This window comes from Portunus trituberculatus, chromosome 39 (genome assembly GCF_017591435.1).
Source record: "Portunus trituberculatus isolate SZX2019 chromosome 39, ASM1759143v1, whole genome shotgun sequence".
Lineage (NCBI taxonomy): Eukaryota > Metazoa > Arthropoda > Malacostraca > Decapoda > Portunidae > Portunus > Portunus trituberculatus.
Window position 1 is genome coordinate 5,997,373 of NC_059293.1, and position 15,000 is coordinate 6,012,372.

At 37.2% G+C, this 15,000-nt stretch overlaps 1 protein-coding gene across 1 annotated transcript in view; it reads right to left on the minus strand.

Moving 5' to 3' along the window:
• LOC123515576 (sodium- and chloride-dependent glycine transporter 2-like) overlaps window positions 1-15,000 on the minus strand; it is a 115,263-nt gene that overhangs the window by 71,425 nt on the left and 28,838 nt on the right. The window contains exon 3 of the mRNA XM_045274318.1: window positions 1-3. This exon is cut by the window's left edge and continues 132 nt beyond it. Within this exon, the coding sequence (XP_045130253.1) occupies window positions 1-3 (3 nt within the window). The remainder of the gene's footprint in view (window positions 4-15,000) is intronic.

The following is a 15,000-nucleotide window of genomic DNA, read 5'->3' on the forward strand; positions in this document are numbered from 1 at the left end:
CGGCTGAAAATAATAAGTTGTTATTAGTAAAGATGGTGGTGGATTTATATCCTTTAAGACTTATCTAGTAGTTCTAGAATTTTGAATGGAAGTCTTTGTTAGAGAAAAATGAGAGGTAAACCAGTCTCTAGCTGCAGATAACAGCTCCTATTACAGATATTAGGAAATAATCAGTTTGAAATAAAAAGAAAAATATTGAATCGAAAAAGGAGTTAAATTACAAATAGGAAAAATGCAACTGTGGTCTAAAGTTGATAGAAAATTATACAACGTAACCAAGTGTTGATGTTGAGTTGTAAAAAAAAAATCCAAGCAGAACAATGAAAGTGGAACTTATCAGAAAAAAAACGAAGAGAAATAGAAAAACGAAAATTTTTTTTAGCTGATATGAGAAACATATAAAGACAGTGCTACTTGTCATAAAAGAAATAAAAAGAATCGAAATAGGGAAAAGAGCTATGATGCTTTTTTTAAGGTTGTATAGCAATTAGAAATAAACTTACATGAGAAAAAAGTGGTAAGTTAAGTTTCTAAGATGTGTGGAGACCGAAATGATTTACTGATACCAAATCGATCAAAACCAATAATTTGTAGGTCGAAATAGAGAGTGGCAGAAGAACTCACATGCAAATAAATTCCGCTGTCAATCCATCATTTGGGGCCACGTAAGCAATGTCAGGCGTGGTGTAGTATGTTGTAGTGACTTTTAAGTGACCAAATATGGCCGTGTAGTGAAATATTCTGGCAGGCCGAAATTAAATGGCTTTTGTAAAGCTTACATTTTTCTGGCTGTTTCCGAGATATACGAATCTTTCGTTGCCATAGCAGCTTTGAGTTAAATTAATTTCTCCCTTCCCAGCTTAAGTCTTTTATAATCATTCAAAGAATTGGACTAGTGCAGATTGTAATGTGCTGTTGTTCTCCATTAGATTATTATTTATAATATCAACTACTGCTACAAGTAGTAATAGTTACAGTATTAATAATAATACTAGTAATAATAATAATAATAATAATAATAATAATAATAATAATAATAATAATTATTATTATTATTATTATAATAATTATTATTGTTATGAAAATTAGTATTAATATTAGTAATAGTAGTAGTAGTAGTGGTAGTAGTAGTAGTAGTAGAAGTAGTAGTAGTAGTAGTACTAGTAGTAATAGTAGTAGTAGTAGTTGTAGTAAAGTAGTAGTAGTAGTAGTAGTAGCAGTAGTAGTAGTAGTATTGATAGAAAGTAGTAATGATATAAAGCAATGATAAAAGTTATAATAATAAAATAATAATAATAGTGATAATAATAATAATAATAATAAGAAGAAGAAGAAGAAAAGAAGAAAAAATATAATAATAATAATAATAATAATGATAATGATAACAACAATAATAATAATAATATAAATGATAATAAAAGTGATAATAATAATAATAATAACAATAATATAAATAATAATAAAAGTGATAATGATAATAAAAATAATAATAATAATAATAATAATAATAATAAGAAGAAGAACAATAATAATAATAATAAGAAGAAGAAGAAAAAGAAGAAGAAGAAGAAGAAGAAGAAGAAAAAGAACAATAATAATAATGTTACGGCCCCCCCTTAACATGCTCCACTACCATCCTCTCCTCCGCTTGCTACCTCGTTCACCACCTCTCCACCTCATCTTCCACGTCACCGTCTCATGAAGCCCCGCTACTGTCCCGAAGTTGGATTCACGCGGCCCCATTCGACTCAAGCGGAAGTGTTAAGTAAGCTCTCGGCTTTCTGGAAGTCAGTCGAAGTCTAGGCCTCAACCAGTGAACACAACGCCTCTTGGTCTACCGTGGAATCTACCTCACCCAGCACTTCACCACTGCGACACCTCATAAGTATCACTTCCCCTCCTCCGTTTTTTCCACATTGCCTCCATATAGGATTAGTATTATTGTTAGGTATTAAGTTGGGTTCTTTATTGTTGTATTTATTTATGTGTTATATGTGTATGTGTATGTCAGTTTCATGTGTTTCATGTTATATCTATATGTGTATGTCAGTTTCATTATTGGGTTATTAAATAGCTTTTTAAGTACCCCCTTTGTATATCCTCACCAGTTGAACCTGCAGTGTTTTCTTTTTTATTGTTATTGTTCACCGGCTCCCCGATACCAATCTTACCCGTTTAACCGGTGAACGTAACAATAATAATAATAATAATAATAATAATAATAATAATAATAATGATAATAATAATTAAGTTCTGTCTGATAACATATACCTTTCCTTCTTGCTGCATGTCTGCTTACATTCAACATGTTTCTAAAACAGAGTGATGGTTCTTATCCATCAAAGTAGGCTACTTACTAACCTATTGTTTTAATTTTCTGCATATAAAAAAGTATTCAATCTATCATCAACAAGATGAGTCAGAAACATTTATCACTTCACAATTTTCTAATTGATCGTCAGTATTGTTTCCGTCAAGGTTTCTTTGGCATCCTTCTTTAGATATTTTTTGTGAACCCTTTGGTGTTTCCATACACTAACAGATTTTTACTCTCCTACAGTTTCTACCCTTCTCTCTGCAACTTTATCTCAAGTTTTCATCCTCTCATCCTATTGTGAACTGTTTTGTTGGAGTGATAGGGACATGTATCCCTAAGAGCTGATGAGAAAGTTTAGAGTGTGCTTCTGTTCTTGCTCCGCCGTTGTAGGAGAGAGTTATATCCCATCTAACAGAAAGATGAAAATAAATGGTTTTCAGCGTTATATGTATATATATATATATATATATATATATATATATATATATATATATATATATATATATATATATATATATATATATATATATATATATATATATATATATATATATATATATATATATATATATATATATATATATATATATATATATATATATATATATATATATATATATATATATATATATATATATATATATATATATATATATATATATATATATATATATATATATATATATATATATATATATATATATATATATATATATATATATATATATATATATATATATATATATATATATATATATATATATATATATATATATATATATATATATATATATATATATATATATATATATATATATATATATATATATATATATATATATATATATATATATATATATATATATATATATATATATATATATATATATATATATATATATATATATATATATATATATATATATATATATATATATATATATATATATATATATATATATATATATATATATATATATATATATATATATATATATATATATATATATATATATATATATATATATATATATATATATATATATATATATATATATATATATATATATATATATATATATATATATATATATATATATATATATATATATATATATATATATATATATATATATATATATATATATATATATATATATATATATATATATATATATATATATATATATATATATATATATATATATATATATATATATATATATATATATATATATATATATATATATATATATATATATATATATATATATATATATATATATATATATATATATATATATATATATATATATATATATATATATATATATATATATATATATATATATATATATATATATATATATATATATATATATATATATATATATATATATATATATATATATATATATATATATATATATATATATATATATATATATATATATATATATATATATATATATATATATATATATATATATAGAGAGAGAGAGAGAGAGAGAGAGAGAGAGAGAGAGAGAGAGAGAGAGAGAGAGAGAGAGAGAGAGAGAGAGGCCCTCACGTGCGATACGGGGAGAAACAGCACCGCAAGGAACAACAGGTGGCGGGACACGAAAACAAGAGTGTCTCCCCCGTTCTGTGGCCGCTGCCGCCAGCGAGGACATACATCAAACCACTGCTCAGTGGAGGTCTGTGATTTCTGTGGCTGGAGAGGACACACAGCTGATCATTGCAGAAAACGTCAAGCAGAGGTAAACAGGAGGCTAGAGTGTAACTACTGCTTACGTCGTGGCCACACTGAAGAGCAGTGTTTCACCAAAGCCGCGGAAGCCAGGCAAGAGCGACTTCTACGCGCAATCTTATCTGAGCGTCACCCTCCCACCTCCACCCACCCAGCGCCACACCCCCAGCCAGTCCTGCAGCAGCCTCCTACATACTCGCCCTGGGTCCAGCCCCTTCACCCCAACAAATAGCTGCCTGATAAGGTAACATGGACGCCAGCAGCATCACGGTCCTCTCAGCTAATGTGAGGGGATTCAGGACAAACGTAGGAGAACTAACACACACATTCATCCTCAGACATCGGGTGGATGTAGTAGTGGCTGTAGAGACCTTCCTTGATGAAAGCTGCATCAAAATATGCGACAAAATTCCCGGATACTCGCCATGGGTGAGGCGAGACAGACAAGGAAGGCAGAGAGGTGGTATAGCAGTGTGTCACCGCGACGGGATGCAGGTTGATGTTATGGAGATCGTCTTTCTCCGCGTCATCCTCGCAGATGAGAGCGGTCTGCTACTGTGTGCAGCATACAGACCACAGTGGCAAGGAAACGCTCCCCTAAACTACCTTTCTGAGCACCTCGATAACATCATGGCTGCCCATAACTGCCAACATGTAGTTATTGTAGGGGACCCCAACCAACACTTGGTGATGAGAGCCTTCACAGACCTCACTGTAGTGCAGGGTCTCCACAACCATGTCAACTTCCCAACACACCAGCGTGGAGGCTCCTGGATCCTGTGCTCTCTGATCTGCCAGAGGCTTGTGTGATGTGCCGCCCACTGGACCGTGTGGGTAGCTCTGATCACTATGCAGTGTTGTCCTCCATCAATCTCTCCGCTGCTAGAGAGGAGGAACAACAGCGAGTCATCTGGTTATGGGAGCGTGCTGACTGGGAGGCTATGAAGCGGTCTCTGTCAGCGACTGATTGGCACACCGTACTGACTGGAGACCCACACCACGATACCATCGCCTTTACCACCGTCCTTCTCTCCTACAACAACAATTTGTGCCACACAGGGTGTACACAACAAACCCTAAGGACCAACAATGGTTTGGCTACCAATGTAGAGTCGCTGCTGACAATAAATATAGAGCGTGGCAACACTACAAGCGACATCCCACGCAGGTCAATAAAGCCCGGCACAGAAGAGCGTGCAAGATAATGGTAAAGACAGCAAAGTGGGCCAAGGCCAGATGGGAGACGGATATCAAGAAAAACTCTCCTCTAACCAGGTTGATGCTAAGCAATGGTGGAACCTGGTGAAGGAGAGACAAGGCATCTCCCATCAAGTGCGAATCCCAGCCCTTACCAAACCTAACGGAGACCTGGCTGTCACCAGTCGTGAAAAGGCTGATCTCCTTGCCGCAGAGTTCAGCCGGAAAATGACAACTGGTGACCCCAACAGGCAGCCACCTGCCCTCCCCCCGTCTTGGTACCTCATCCCTTCAGAATGTTGTCATTACTGAAGATGATGTAGGAAGACTCCTGAGAGGAGTGAACACCAGGAAGGCACCAGGCCCTGACGGATTAAGCCCACATATACTTAAAAACTGTGCGACTGAACTAACAACCCCCCCCTCGCACTCATCTTCCGGCAGTGCCTGCAGACCGGGGAGTGGCCATCACTTTGGAAGGAGGCGAGAATTACACCAGTGCACAAGAAGAGGTCAAGAGCAGAGCCAGGAAATTACCGACCCATCTCCCTCCTCTCAGTGGTGAGCAAGATCTTTGAGAGGATAATTGGTGAGCAGATCAACAAATACCTTGAGGAGAATCACCTTCTATCTCCGAAGCAATTTGGATTTAGAAAAGGCCGTTCAACCTCTGATCTCCTCCTCTTGCTCTCCAAATCCTGGCATGATGCCCTTGATGCCGGACGCCCCTCCCTGGTGATCGCCTTAGACATTGCCGGTGCTTTTGACTCTGTGTGGCATCATGCGCTGACTACTAAACTCCAGCAGCTGGGCATCACCGGGGACCTGCTACAACTGTTCACCAGCTACCTCACGGGACGGAGCCTCCGCGTAGTGGTGAACGGCAGCACCTCGTCCTCCTTTCCAGTGGAGGCTTCTGTACCCCAAGGTTCAGTACTCGGCCCAATACTATGGAACATATATTTCAACGATCTACTGCAGAGTTCTCCCGAAGCGGCTGCTTATGCAGATGACTGCACCCTCTCCTGGGCTTACGAGAGGGGAGAAGCCCAGAATGTGGTGCAGGCAGTCAATAGGCAGCTACAGGACATCCTGGCTTGGGGAGAAAGGTGGCAAGTCAAGTTTGCCCCTGAGAAAACCCAGGCCATGGTGATCACCCGCTCACAGGAGAAGCAGACCAACTGCGTGGAAAGTTGCGTCTCGGGCCAGACACCATCCCTCTGCAGGACACCATTGAAATCCTTGGGGTGGAGGTGGATTCCAGGCTGCAGTTCGACCGTCACCTGGAGAAAGTGGCGCGGAACGCCTCCTCTAAGGTGAACCTACTGCGCCGGATGAAACACCTCCTCCATGCTGACGGCCTCCTCACACTCTACAAGGCCCAGGTAAGGCCTATAATGGAATACGCCCTCTTACCTGGATGTCAAGTGCCCGCTGCCACCTCAGCCTACTAGATAAAGTACAGCGCCGGGCAGAGCGCTTGATTAGCGGCGCTACACATCATCAACAACACCAACCACACTGGCGGAGGAGGCAGCAACACCGACAGCCTCAACAAGAGCAACAGCAACAGCAAGAGCAGCGGCAGCAGGAGGAACAGCAGCGGCACGACCTGAGGGACAGCCTCGAGCACCGCAGGAGAGTTGCCGCCTTGACAGTGCTCCACAAGGCACAAGTGCAGCGCGTACCCCACCTGACGGACTTAGGGGCAACCTGGAGGAGACACGAGGTTGGCACGAGGACGGTGTCGGCCAATGACCTCCTCCTGGAAGTCCTGAGGTCCCATAGCTCTACTCACCAGCGTGCCTTTACATCAGCAGCGGTGGTGTGGTGGAACGAGCTCACTACAGATGTGGATGTGAGGGGCCTGTCCACACAGCAAATTAAGGTAGCAGCCCATAGGTGGCTGCGTCTACACCTCCTTAATGTCAATTTTGTACATAATGCTTCGCCTAGGATGTACATAGTATTTTTAAGTATCATCTAATAATATCTATTAAAATTAAGTTTAGTTATTACTACATTACAATTTGTTTATAATGTAAGTGTAAGGGCAGTAGCTTTAAGATAGCTCACCTACGGCAAGGATGAGCTTTAGCATAGGCATATTTAACTGTCCCATGTAATATATATAACCACCTGTTTAAATAAAAAAAAAAAAGAGAGAGAGAGAGAGAGAGAGAGAGAGAGAGAGAGAGAGAGAGAATGACGCTTCACTGACTGTCGTGAGTCGTGACTGACTGTTTGAATCTTGTAACGGCGCTCATCCTCCCCCACTAATGGACCCTCCCATCCCTCACCCCCTTACTACCTGCGACCCGCGTGCCATCTGTTAGAAGCGAGGTTCCCTAATCAATTTCTCTAGCCCGCTCATTGAACCCGTATATCCTCCCTAGAATCCTTGTGTAGACTCTACCAAACATCTGGCATGATTTCGCAGGTTGTAACTGTTGTTCATGACACTTGGTCTGTTGAGGGAGTTACATTTTGTTAGGCTATTCATTGCTGGCTGTCGTGTAATTCCTGACCCTGTAGTCTGTCCTAATCTTCTAAATTTTGATCCTGTATTAAAGTTGCCTGTTCCCTACTTGTGTGGTCACTAGGGACCAATCAAAGGACATTATTACCAAAGACACTGATATTGACCTTGATAATTTGGGTGTTATTCACTAATGAGGCTATTTATGATGAGATTGTGGAAGGGCCTGTTAGCAATTATAGTAGTGAGGGAAAGTCCTCAGTGGATATAGATGATGTGCCTGTGACACTCAAACTGTTGGTGCAGGCTCAGAGGGCACATCATTCTTTGGGCAGTTTTTTTTTTTTTTTTTTTTAAAGATGGTCTCAGAGGCTATGAATGAAGATGGGCCAGTCTGTTATTTTCTGAAAGCGCATGTTCTTATGAAAAAATTTCGCCCTCTAGAAATCCCCAAAGGAGAGACGTGGGGCATACTGTTACACAGAATGTAGTGCCAAAATATTATTGTGACAAAGTCCTTAGTTAAGCTCACGATCATATAAGTGGTCATCTTGGTGTTAAGAAGACAGTGTATACAATAAGATGCTGAAGTATTTTTTTGACCCGGAGTGAAGTCTAATGTTACAAAATATTGTAAGAAATGCCACACTTGCGAGATTGCTGGTTAACAGAGTCAGGCAAAACCTATAGCTACATTACAACACATCCCTGCAGTTTCTGAATCTTTTCATAGTGTAATCATGGACTTTAGAGACTTTACAGAAGGCCAGAAGGGGACAACAGTTCTTACTATCCTGAAGCCGTGCCCTTGATAAGTATAACGACTAAATCTATTACTCCTGTCTTTATAAAGTTCTTCACGCAGTTTGGTCACCATAGTTCAATCTAATCAGTGCCGGAACTTCATTTTTAAATTATTTAATGAAATTTTAACAACATTAGGAATTAAACAGCATTTATCTTCCTATTATCATTCTGAAAGTCAGAGTACGCTTGAACGATTCCACCAAACTGAAATCTTTGTAAACAAAGTATTGTTTGGAATCTACCAAGGATTGTGATGAAGGAATTTCTTTAGTGTTATATGCTACCCGCAATCCTGCGCAAGAAAGTCTAGGCTTTTCCCGAAATGAGTTTCTCTTTGGAAGGGATATAAGGGGACCATTAAAACAGTGAGAGTTTGATAGATGAAGAAGAGGTTACCAACCTAATTGATTATGTGTAAAAATTGAGAGAAAGACTAAACCAAGTGCATGAGTTTGCTAAGAATCTGTCAGTTTCACAGAGAAAAATGAAGGCACACCGTGATGTTTCCTCTGTTGAAAGAATTTAAATTGAGAAATAAGGTTTTGTTGTTTTTGCCTATTAGAAAATTCCCACTACAAGCAGGATTTATTTTTTTTAATGCAAGAAAGAAAACTCCGAAGGGCAACAAAATATTAGAAAAAAGGGCTCACTAGAGCTGCAGTTTCCCTAAAAGATATGAAAGAATTAGCCAAAAGCCTGTGACAAATGTCTTGACACCTCTCTCTTTAGGGGCCGCCGTGGTACAGTGGAACCATGCGCGCTTTGGGGTCCAGGGGGTCTCCAAGCGCACAGGTTCGAATCCTGTCCAAGGTCCGAGTGTAGGTTGGTCATCCTCATTCGGGGAAACGGTATCCTATCGGGTGGGCTTTGAGATAGGAGGTACCCAAAAAAGTACCGCTTTTAGCCCATAAATTCCCGTGAAAAGCCCACATGGTATACGTAAATAAAAAAAAAAAAAGTCGAGTTGTAGGAAGATGGAAATACAGAAGCAGGTAGGGAGTTCCAGATTTTACTAGTGAAAGGTATGAATGATTAAGAATACTGGTTAGCTCTTGTATGAGAGAGTTGGATAGAATAGGGATGAGAGGAAGAAGAAAGTTTTGTGTAGCGAGGCCGCAGGAGGAGTGAAGGCATGCGGTTAGCAAGATCAATAGAGCAGTTAGCATGAAAATAGCGATACGAGATGGAAAGGGATTCAACATTTCGGCGATGAGAAATAGGCTGAAGACAATCAGTCAAAGGGAGTTGATGAAGCGAAAAGCTTTTGATTCCACCCTATCTAATAAATCTGTATGAGTGGAATCCCCGCAAATATGCGAAGAATATTCCATACAAGGAAGGATAAGGCCCTTATACAGAAGTAGTAGTTAGAGGGGCGAAAAAAAAAAAAAAAACTGGCAGAAACGCCGCAGAACGCCCAACTTGATAGAAACATTTTAGCGAGAGATGAGATGTTAAGTTTCCAGTTAAGATTATGATTAAAGGATAGGCAGATCATGTTCAGTGTAGAAAAGGGAGACAGTTAAGTGTTATTTAAGAAGAGGGGATAGTTGTCTGGAAGGTTGTGGCGAGTTGAATGATGGAGGAATTGAGTTTTTGAGGCATTGAAAAAATTGTGGCGTCCGTGTGTGATCTGTTGACTTCCTGAAAGGTTGGTCGTCTCTGAAAGGACGTGGAAAGATGTAGAGTGGTATCATCAGCGTAGGAGTGGATAGGTGGATAAGGCAAGAAGTTTGGTTACGAGTGTCATTAATGAATAATAGAAAGAGCGTGGGTGATAGGACAGAACCCTAAGGAACACCACTGCTAATAGATTTAGGAGAAAAACAGTGGCAGTCTACCACGGTTCCAATACAACGGTCGGAAAGGAAACTTAAGAAAAAATTGCAGAGAAGAATAGAAACCGTAGGAGGGAAGTTTTGAAATCGCAGCTTTGTGCCAGACTCTATCAAAAACTTTTGATATGTTTAACGCCACAGCAAAAGTTTCACCGAAATTTCTAAAAGAGGATGACCAAGATTCAGTAAGGAACGCCAGAAGATCACCAGTACAGCGACCTTGACGGGAGGCATACTGGTGATCAGATAGAAGATTATGAAGTGACAGATGTTTCAAAAACTTCAGACAAGCAAGAAATTTAAATTATAGGACAGTAGTTTGAGAGATTCGAACGGCCATCCTTTTTAGGAACAGGCTGAGTGTAGGCAAACTTCCAGTAAGAAGGAAAGGTAGAAGTCGATTCCCGCCCGGCTCAGGCTAGAAAGGATTGAGCGGTTTTTTTTTCTTTTTTTTTTCAGTGTTGCCTCTGTTCACGTAGCACTGATGGACCCCGTCCACACGATCGAGCATTGCTCTCAAACAGAAGCGAGCAATCTGTTCGATGACCAACGTCCGCTATTGTTCGCAGAATAACTAGCAGAATGCTTGTTCTCTTATTGCTCGAAAACACCGAACAATGCTCGCGCGGGGGGATATGTCACTGCCAGACACACGAAGTTTCATTACAGAAGCAAGAGGCTGTGGTTATCACTATGACTGGTAGTGAGTAAGCGAAATGTCTGTTCCGACAATCGCTAAAGATCAGCCTGTGTTTTCTAGAGCAGCGGTTTTTCATTTTCCTTTTCTTTTCTTTTTTTTATAGGGCACCGTTTGGACAGCACTACTGTTCGTTGATCAGTGGGGGAAACCGGTGAGTTCGTTATTGAGCATACCGCTCGCGTGTGTTCCAAAGCATTGCTCGATCGTGTCGACGGAACTTCAGATACCTGGAGCCGAATCCAAGAAGCAGATTGTTGTCTATTTTGGTACGAACAACCTCCATACCAACCTTCCGCTCACATAACAACCGTCGTCAAATGGCATCCACAAAGATTCGTTGCTGTTGGCTGGTGGAAGTTGGTAGCCCACCTAAGAGTACTCATTTTCTGCCAGGGCTGATATGTCACTACAGTGTCATCACGAGGACAGGCACCCAATCATGAGGCGGCTTTATGTTATCCCTACTTCAGGTCTGAGGAACTTGTATGGCATTGTTGACAAACACTGATACAGCGTCACGTGCCCACAGCTACTACTCAACAACAGTCAGCAGTCCTCACATTGCTTTCATCATGACTAATGAACCCCATAATAAAACAAGGACACAAGGACTCGCCGGCATTGAGGCTTTAACGTTGGTAAAGGAGGTGTAGTATCAGGGTGTGATTTCAGGCAGGCGGTAAAACGAAATCAAGACAAAAAAAGAGAAATATTGTTTGAATATTTGTTTATGGTAGCAAACACAGTGAACTGTTTACTTATTATGTAATGTTTTGGACTTTGCTTTGAGTAAATAAAAGAAAATGTTTCTGTTCGCCTTTTTTTAACATTAGTGACTTTCATGTACAGCATACTTTGTATGGATATTATTCTGTTTCTTGACGTACCTGTTAGAATATGCTTTATTTCTTTATTTCACATTGCTGAAAAAAGGGAACGTTAAGATTAGGGTCGCTTAGAATGAGTTGGTATTGGCAGCGTTGAAAACTCATCCATTTATGTAACAACAGTTTGCTTTGGTGCAATTAATATATTTACCTCAGATCTTTACACAGCACTCAATAAAAATAAATCCATTGTCTCCATCTTTATTGACTTTCGCAAAGCTTTTGACACAGTCCAACCAAATATTCTCCTTGACAAATTGCATCACTATGGTATTCGTGGTTGCATTCATGATTGGTTTGCCTCCTATCTCAATAATCGAAAACAGTTTACATAATTTAATAATACATGTTCCCCTATTAATCCAGTGTATTTAAGTGTACCACAAGGCAGTATACTGGGCCCCATTCTGTTCCTTATATATATCAATGATATCTGCAACATATCTGATTCACTAAACACCATACTATTTGCTGATGATTCTACACTCTACTTGACTGGGAAAAATCCAACAGAATTAATCTAGAAAGCCAACACTGAACTATTAAAATTTTCAAATTGGTGCATAGCCAACCGACTTACAGTTAATACATCCAAAACGTTTTTTACCCTATTTTCTAACTCTATAACCACCTACCAGCCACTACCTAATTTAACAATTCTAAATGCTGACATCTTACAGACAGGTAAAATAAAATTCCTTGGTATAACCATTGATAAGAATTTAACTTTTAAACATCATTTATCCCAACTATGTTTAAAGATATCTAGAATTATTCCACTACTACTCAAAGTAAAACATTTTGCCCCACTTGAAGTTCTCATTAGATTATACTATGCCCATATTTTTCCACAGCTAATCTATTGTAACCCAATCTGGTCTCAAACTTATCCCTGTCACCTGTATCAACTTAATGTTCTGCACAAAAAATAATTAGGATTATTAGTAATAGTGACTTCAATGAACATACTCCTCCTTTATTTAAATCATTAAATATCTTGAACTTGGATGATTTGTCTAAACTGAACATTGCCTCATACATGTTTAAAATGATTAACAACAATGTATTTAATACCCAACCTGCACACGGCCACCACACCAGAAATAAAAACTCACTCAACATACCCGCACACAAACTCACCTTATTCAAGCATTCTCTGCTGTACACAGGACCTAAAATTTGGAACTTATTGCCCATGCATGTTAAACAATCAACTAGCTTATCATCTTTCAAAAACAATTTCAAGAAACATTTATTGTCATCCTATTAGTCTATACACCATAACTGGTTGCTTTTGTCAAATTCAGTTGTCATTATTTCTCTTGAAAGAATATGTTACCACTTTATTAGCATTATTAATATCATCTTTATTATTATTACTACTATTATTATTATTATTATTATTATTATTATTATTATTATTATTATTATTATTATTATTGTTACCTATTATTATTATTATTATTATTATTATTGTTAATATTATTATTATTATTATTATTATTATTATTATTATTATTATTATTATTATTATTATTATTATTATTATTATTATTATTATTATTATTATTATTATCCCTACTATTATTTTCTTTATTACTACTATTTTTATCACTAAATTTTACAGTTTGTCACTAAATTCTGTTCTTATTATTATCTTCATTACTATTATAATTATTATTATTATTATTATATCATTATTATTATTATTATTATTATTATTATTATTATTATTATTATTATTATTATTATTATTATTATTATTATTATTACTATTATTGTTATCCTTGTGTCCTTATTTTCTTTTTATTATTGTATTATTATTGTTATCATATTATTATTGTTATTATTATTATAATTATTATTTTTATTTATAATATGATTAACTTTGTCACCATTGTAAGTGAGTCTTCTAACGCTTACACATAGCAAACATAGGTGAGATCAGGTAAATATATTTTCTCTTAATATCTTTTCCTTTTCTCTCCCTCTTCTTTTCATTGTTTTAGTTAATACTGTTCTCTTTGTTTAATTCAGTGTTTTCTATTTTGCTTTTGTTTGAAATGTTATATATTTTTTTTTCTTGCCCATAAAGTTTTTTACTTGCAAATGGCTGTTTGTCTTATGTAATTTATTTGTTATTCACAATCTGTAAACAAATGGCAAACATAATAAAGTGTTTAAAGTGTTTAAAATGTTTTAAAGTGTTTGGTGTACATATAGTCAGTAGGTGAAGCAAAATCTGGGTATGAGTGAGAATTGTATGCCCTACTGAGTCACAGTCCAACACTGCCAGTCCAAAGCGCTGAAAACCCATCCATTTATGTAACAATAGTTTGCTTTGTTGTACCTATAGTCAGTAAGTGAAGCAAAATCTAGGTATGAGTGAGAATTGCATACCCCACTGAGTCACTGAGTCTGCCATATGAAGTTCCAATGCAAGTATTTCATGCCAAGGAAAGTGGTATTTCAGCAGTAATTCATTATCACTCAGTGCCACGGAGTCAAGGCAGGATTTTATATAAATACAAAGGTATGGTATCCATTATAGCAGGCAATAAAGGAGTGGAAAAATAAATATCGTGGTGAAAGCAACACGCAAGCGTCGCAAGGGTCACAAGAAGTCGCCGACATCTGCGGCCGATCTCATCTCTGTTTTATTTTTCGTTTTCCTTATAAGATTTAACTTTGTGCATTGCAAAACAATCCTTTCTTGCGGGTAAGGCTTGTAAAAAGCTAATAGAAATGTTTCTTTTGTGAACATAAATGTATATATAAGTAACGCTCCTAGTAACTTGACAGCAACCTAATAGCAATCTCGTTACTGTCCCTCCAAGTGTTCACGGATGCCATTTCGCAGCTGGAGATTGCTCCGATGTTGTTAAACTTTCTTGGATCCCGCTCCTGCTATGAATCAGCAGTTATGACTCGCTACTAAGTAGAAGAAACAAACCCAGAACAGAGAAATACACACGGGTCCTCAAGCACTATCTGGCAGCAATGGTATCAAATATTCTTAGATACT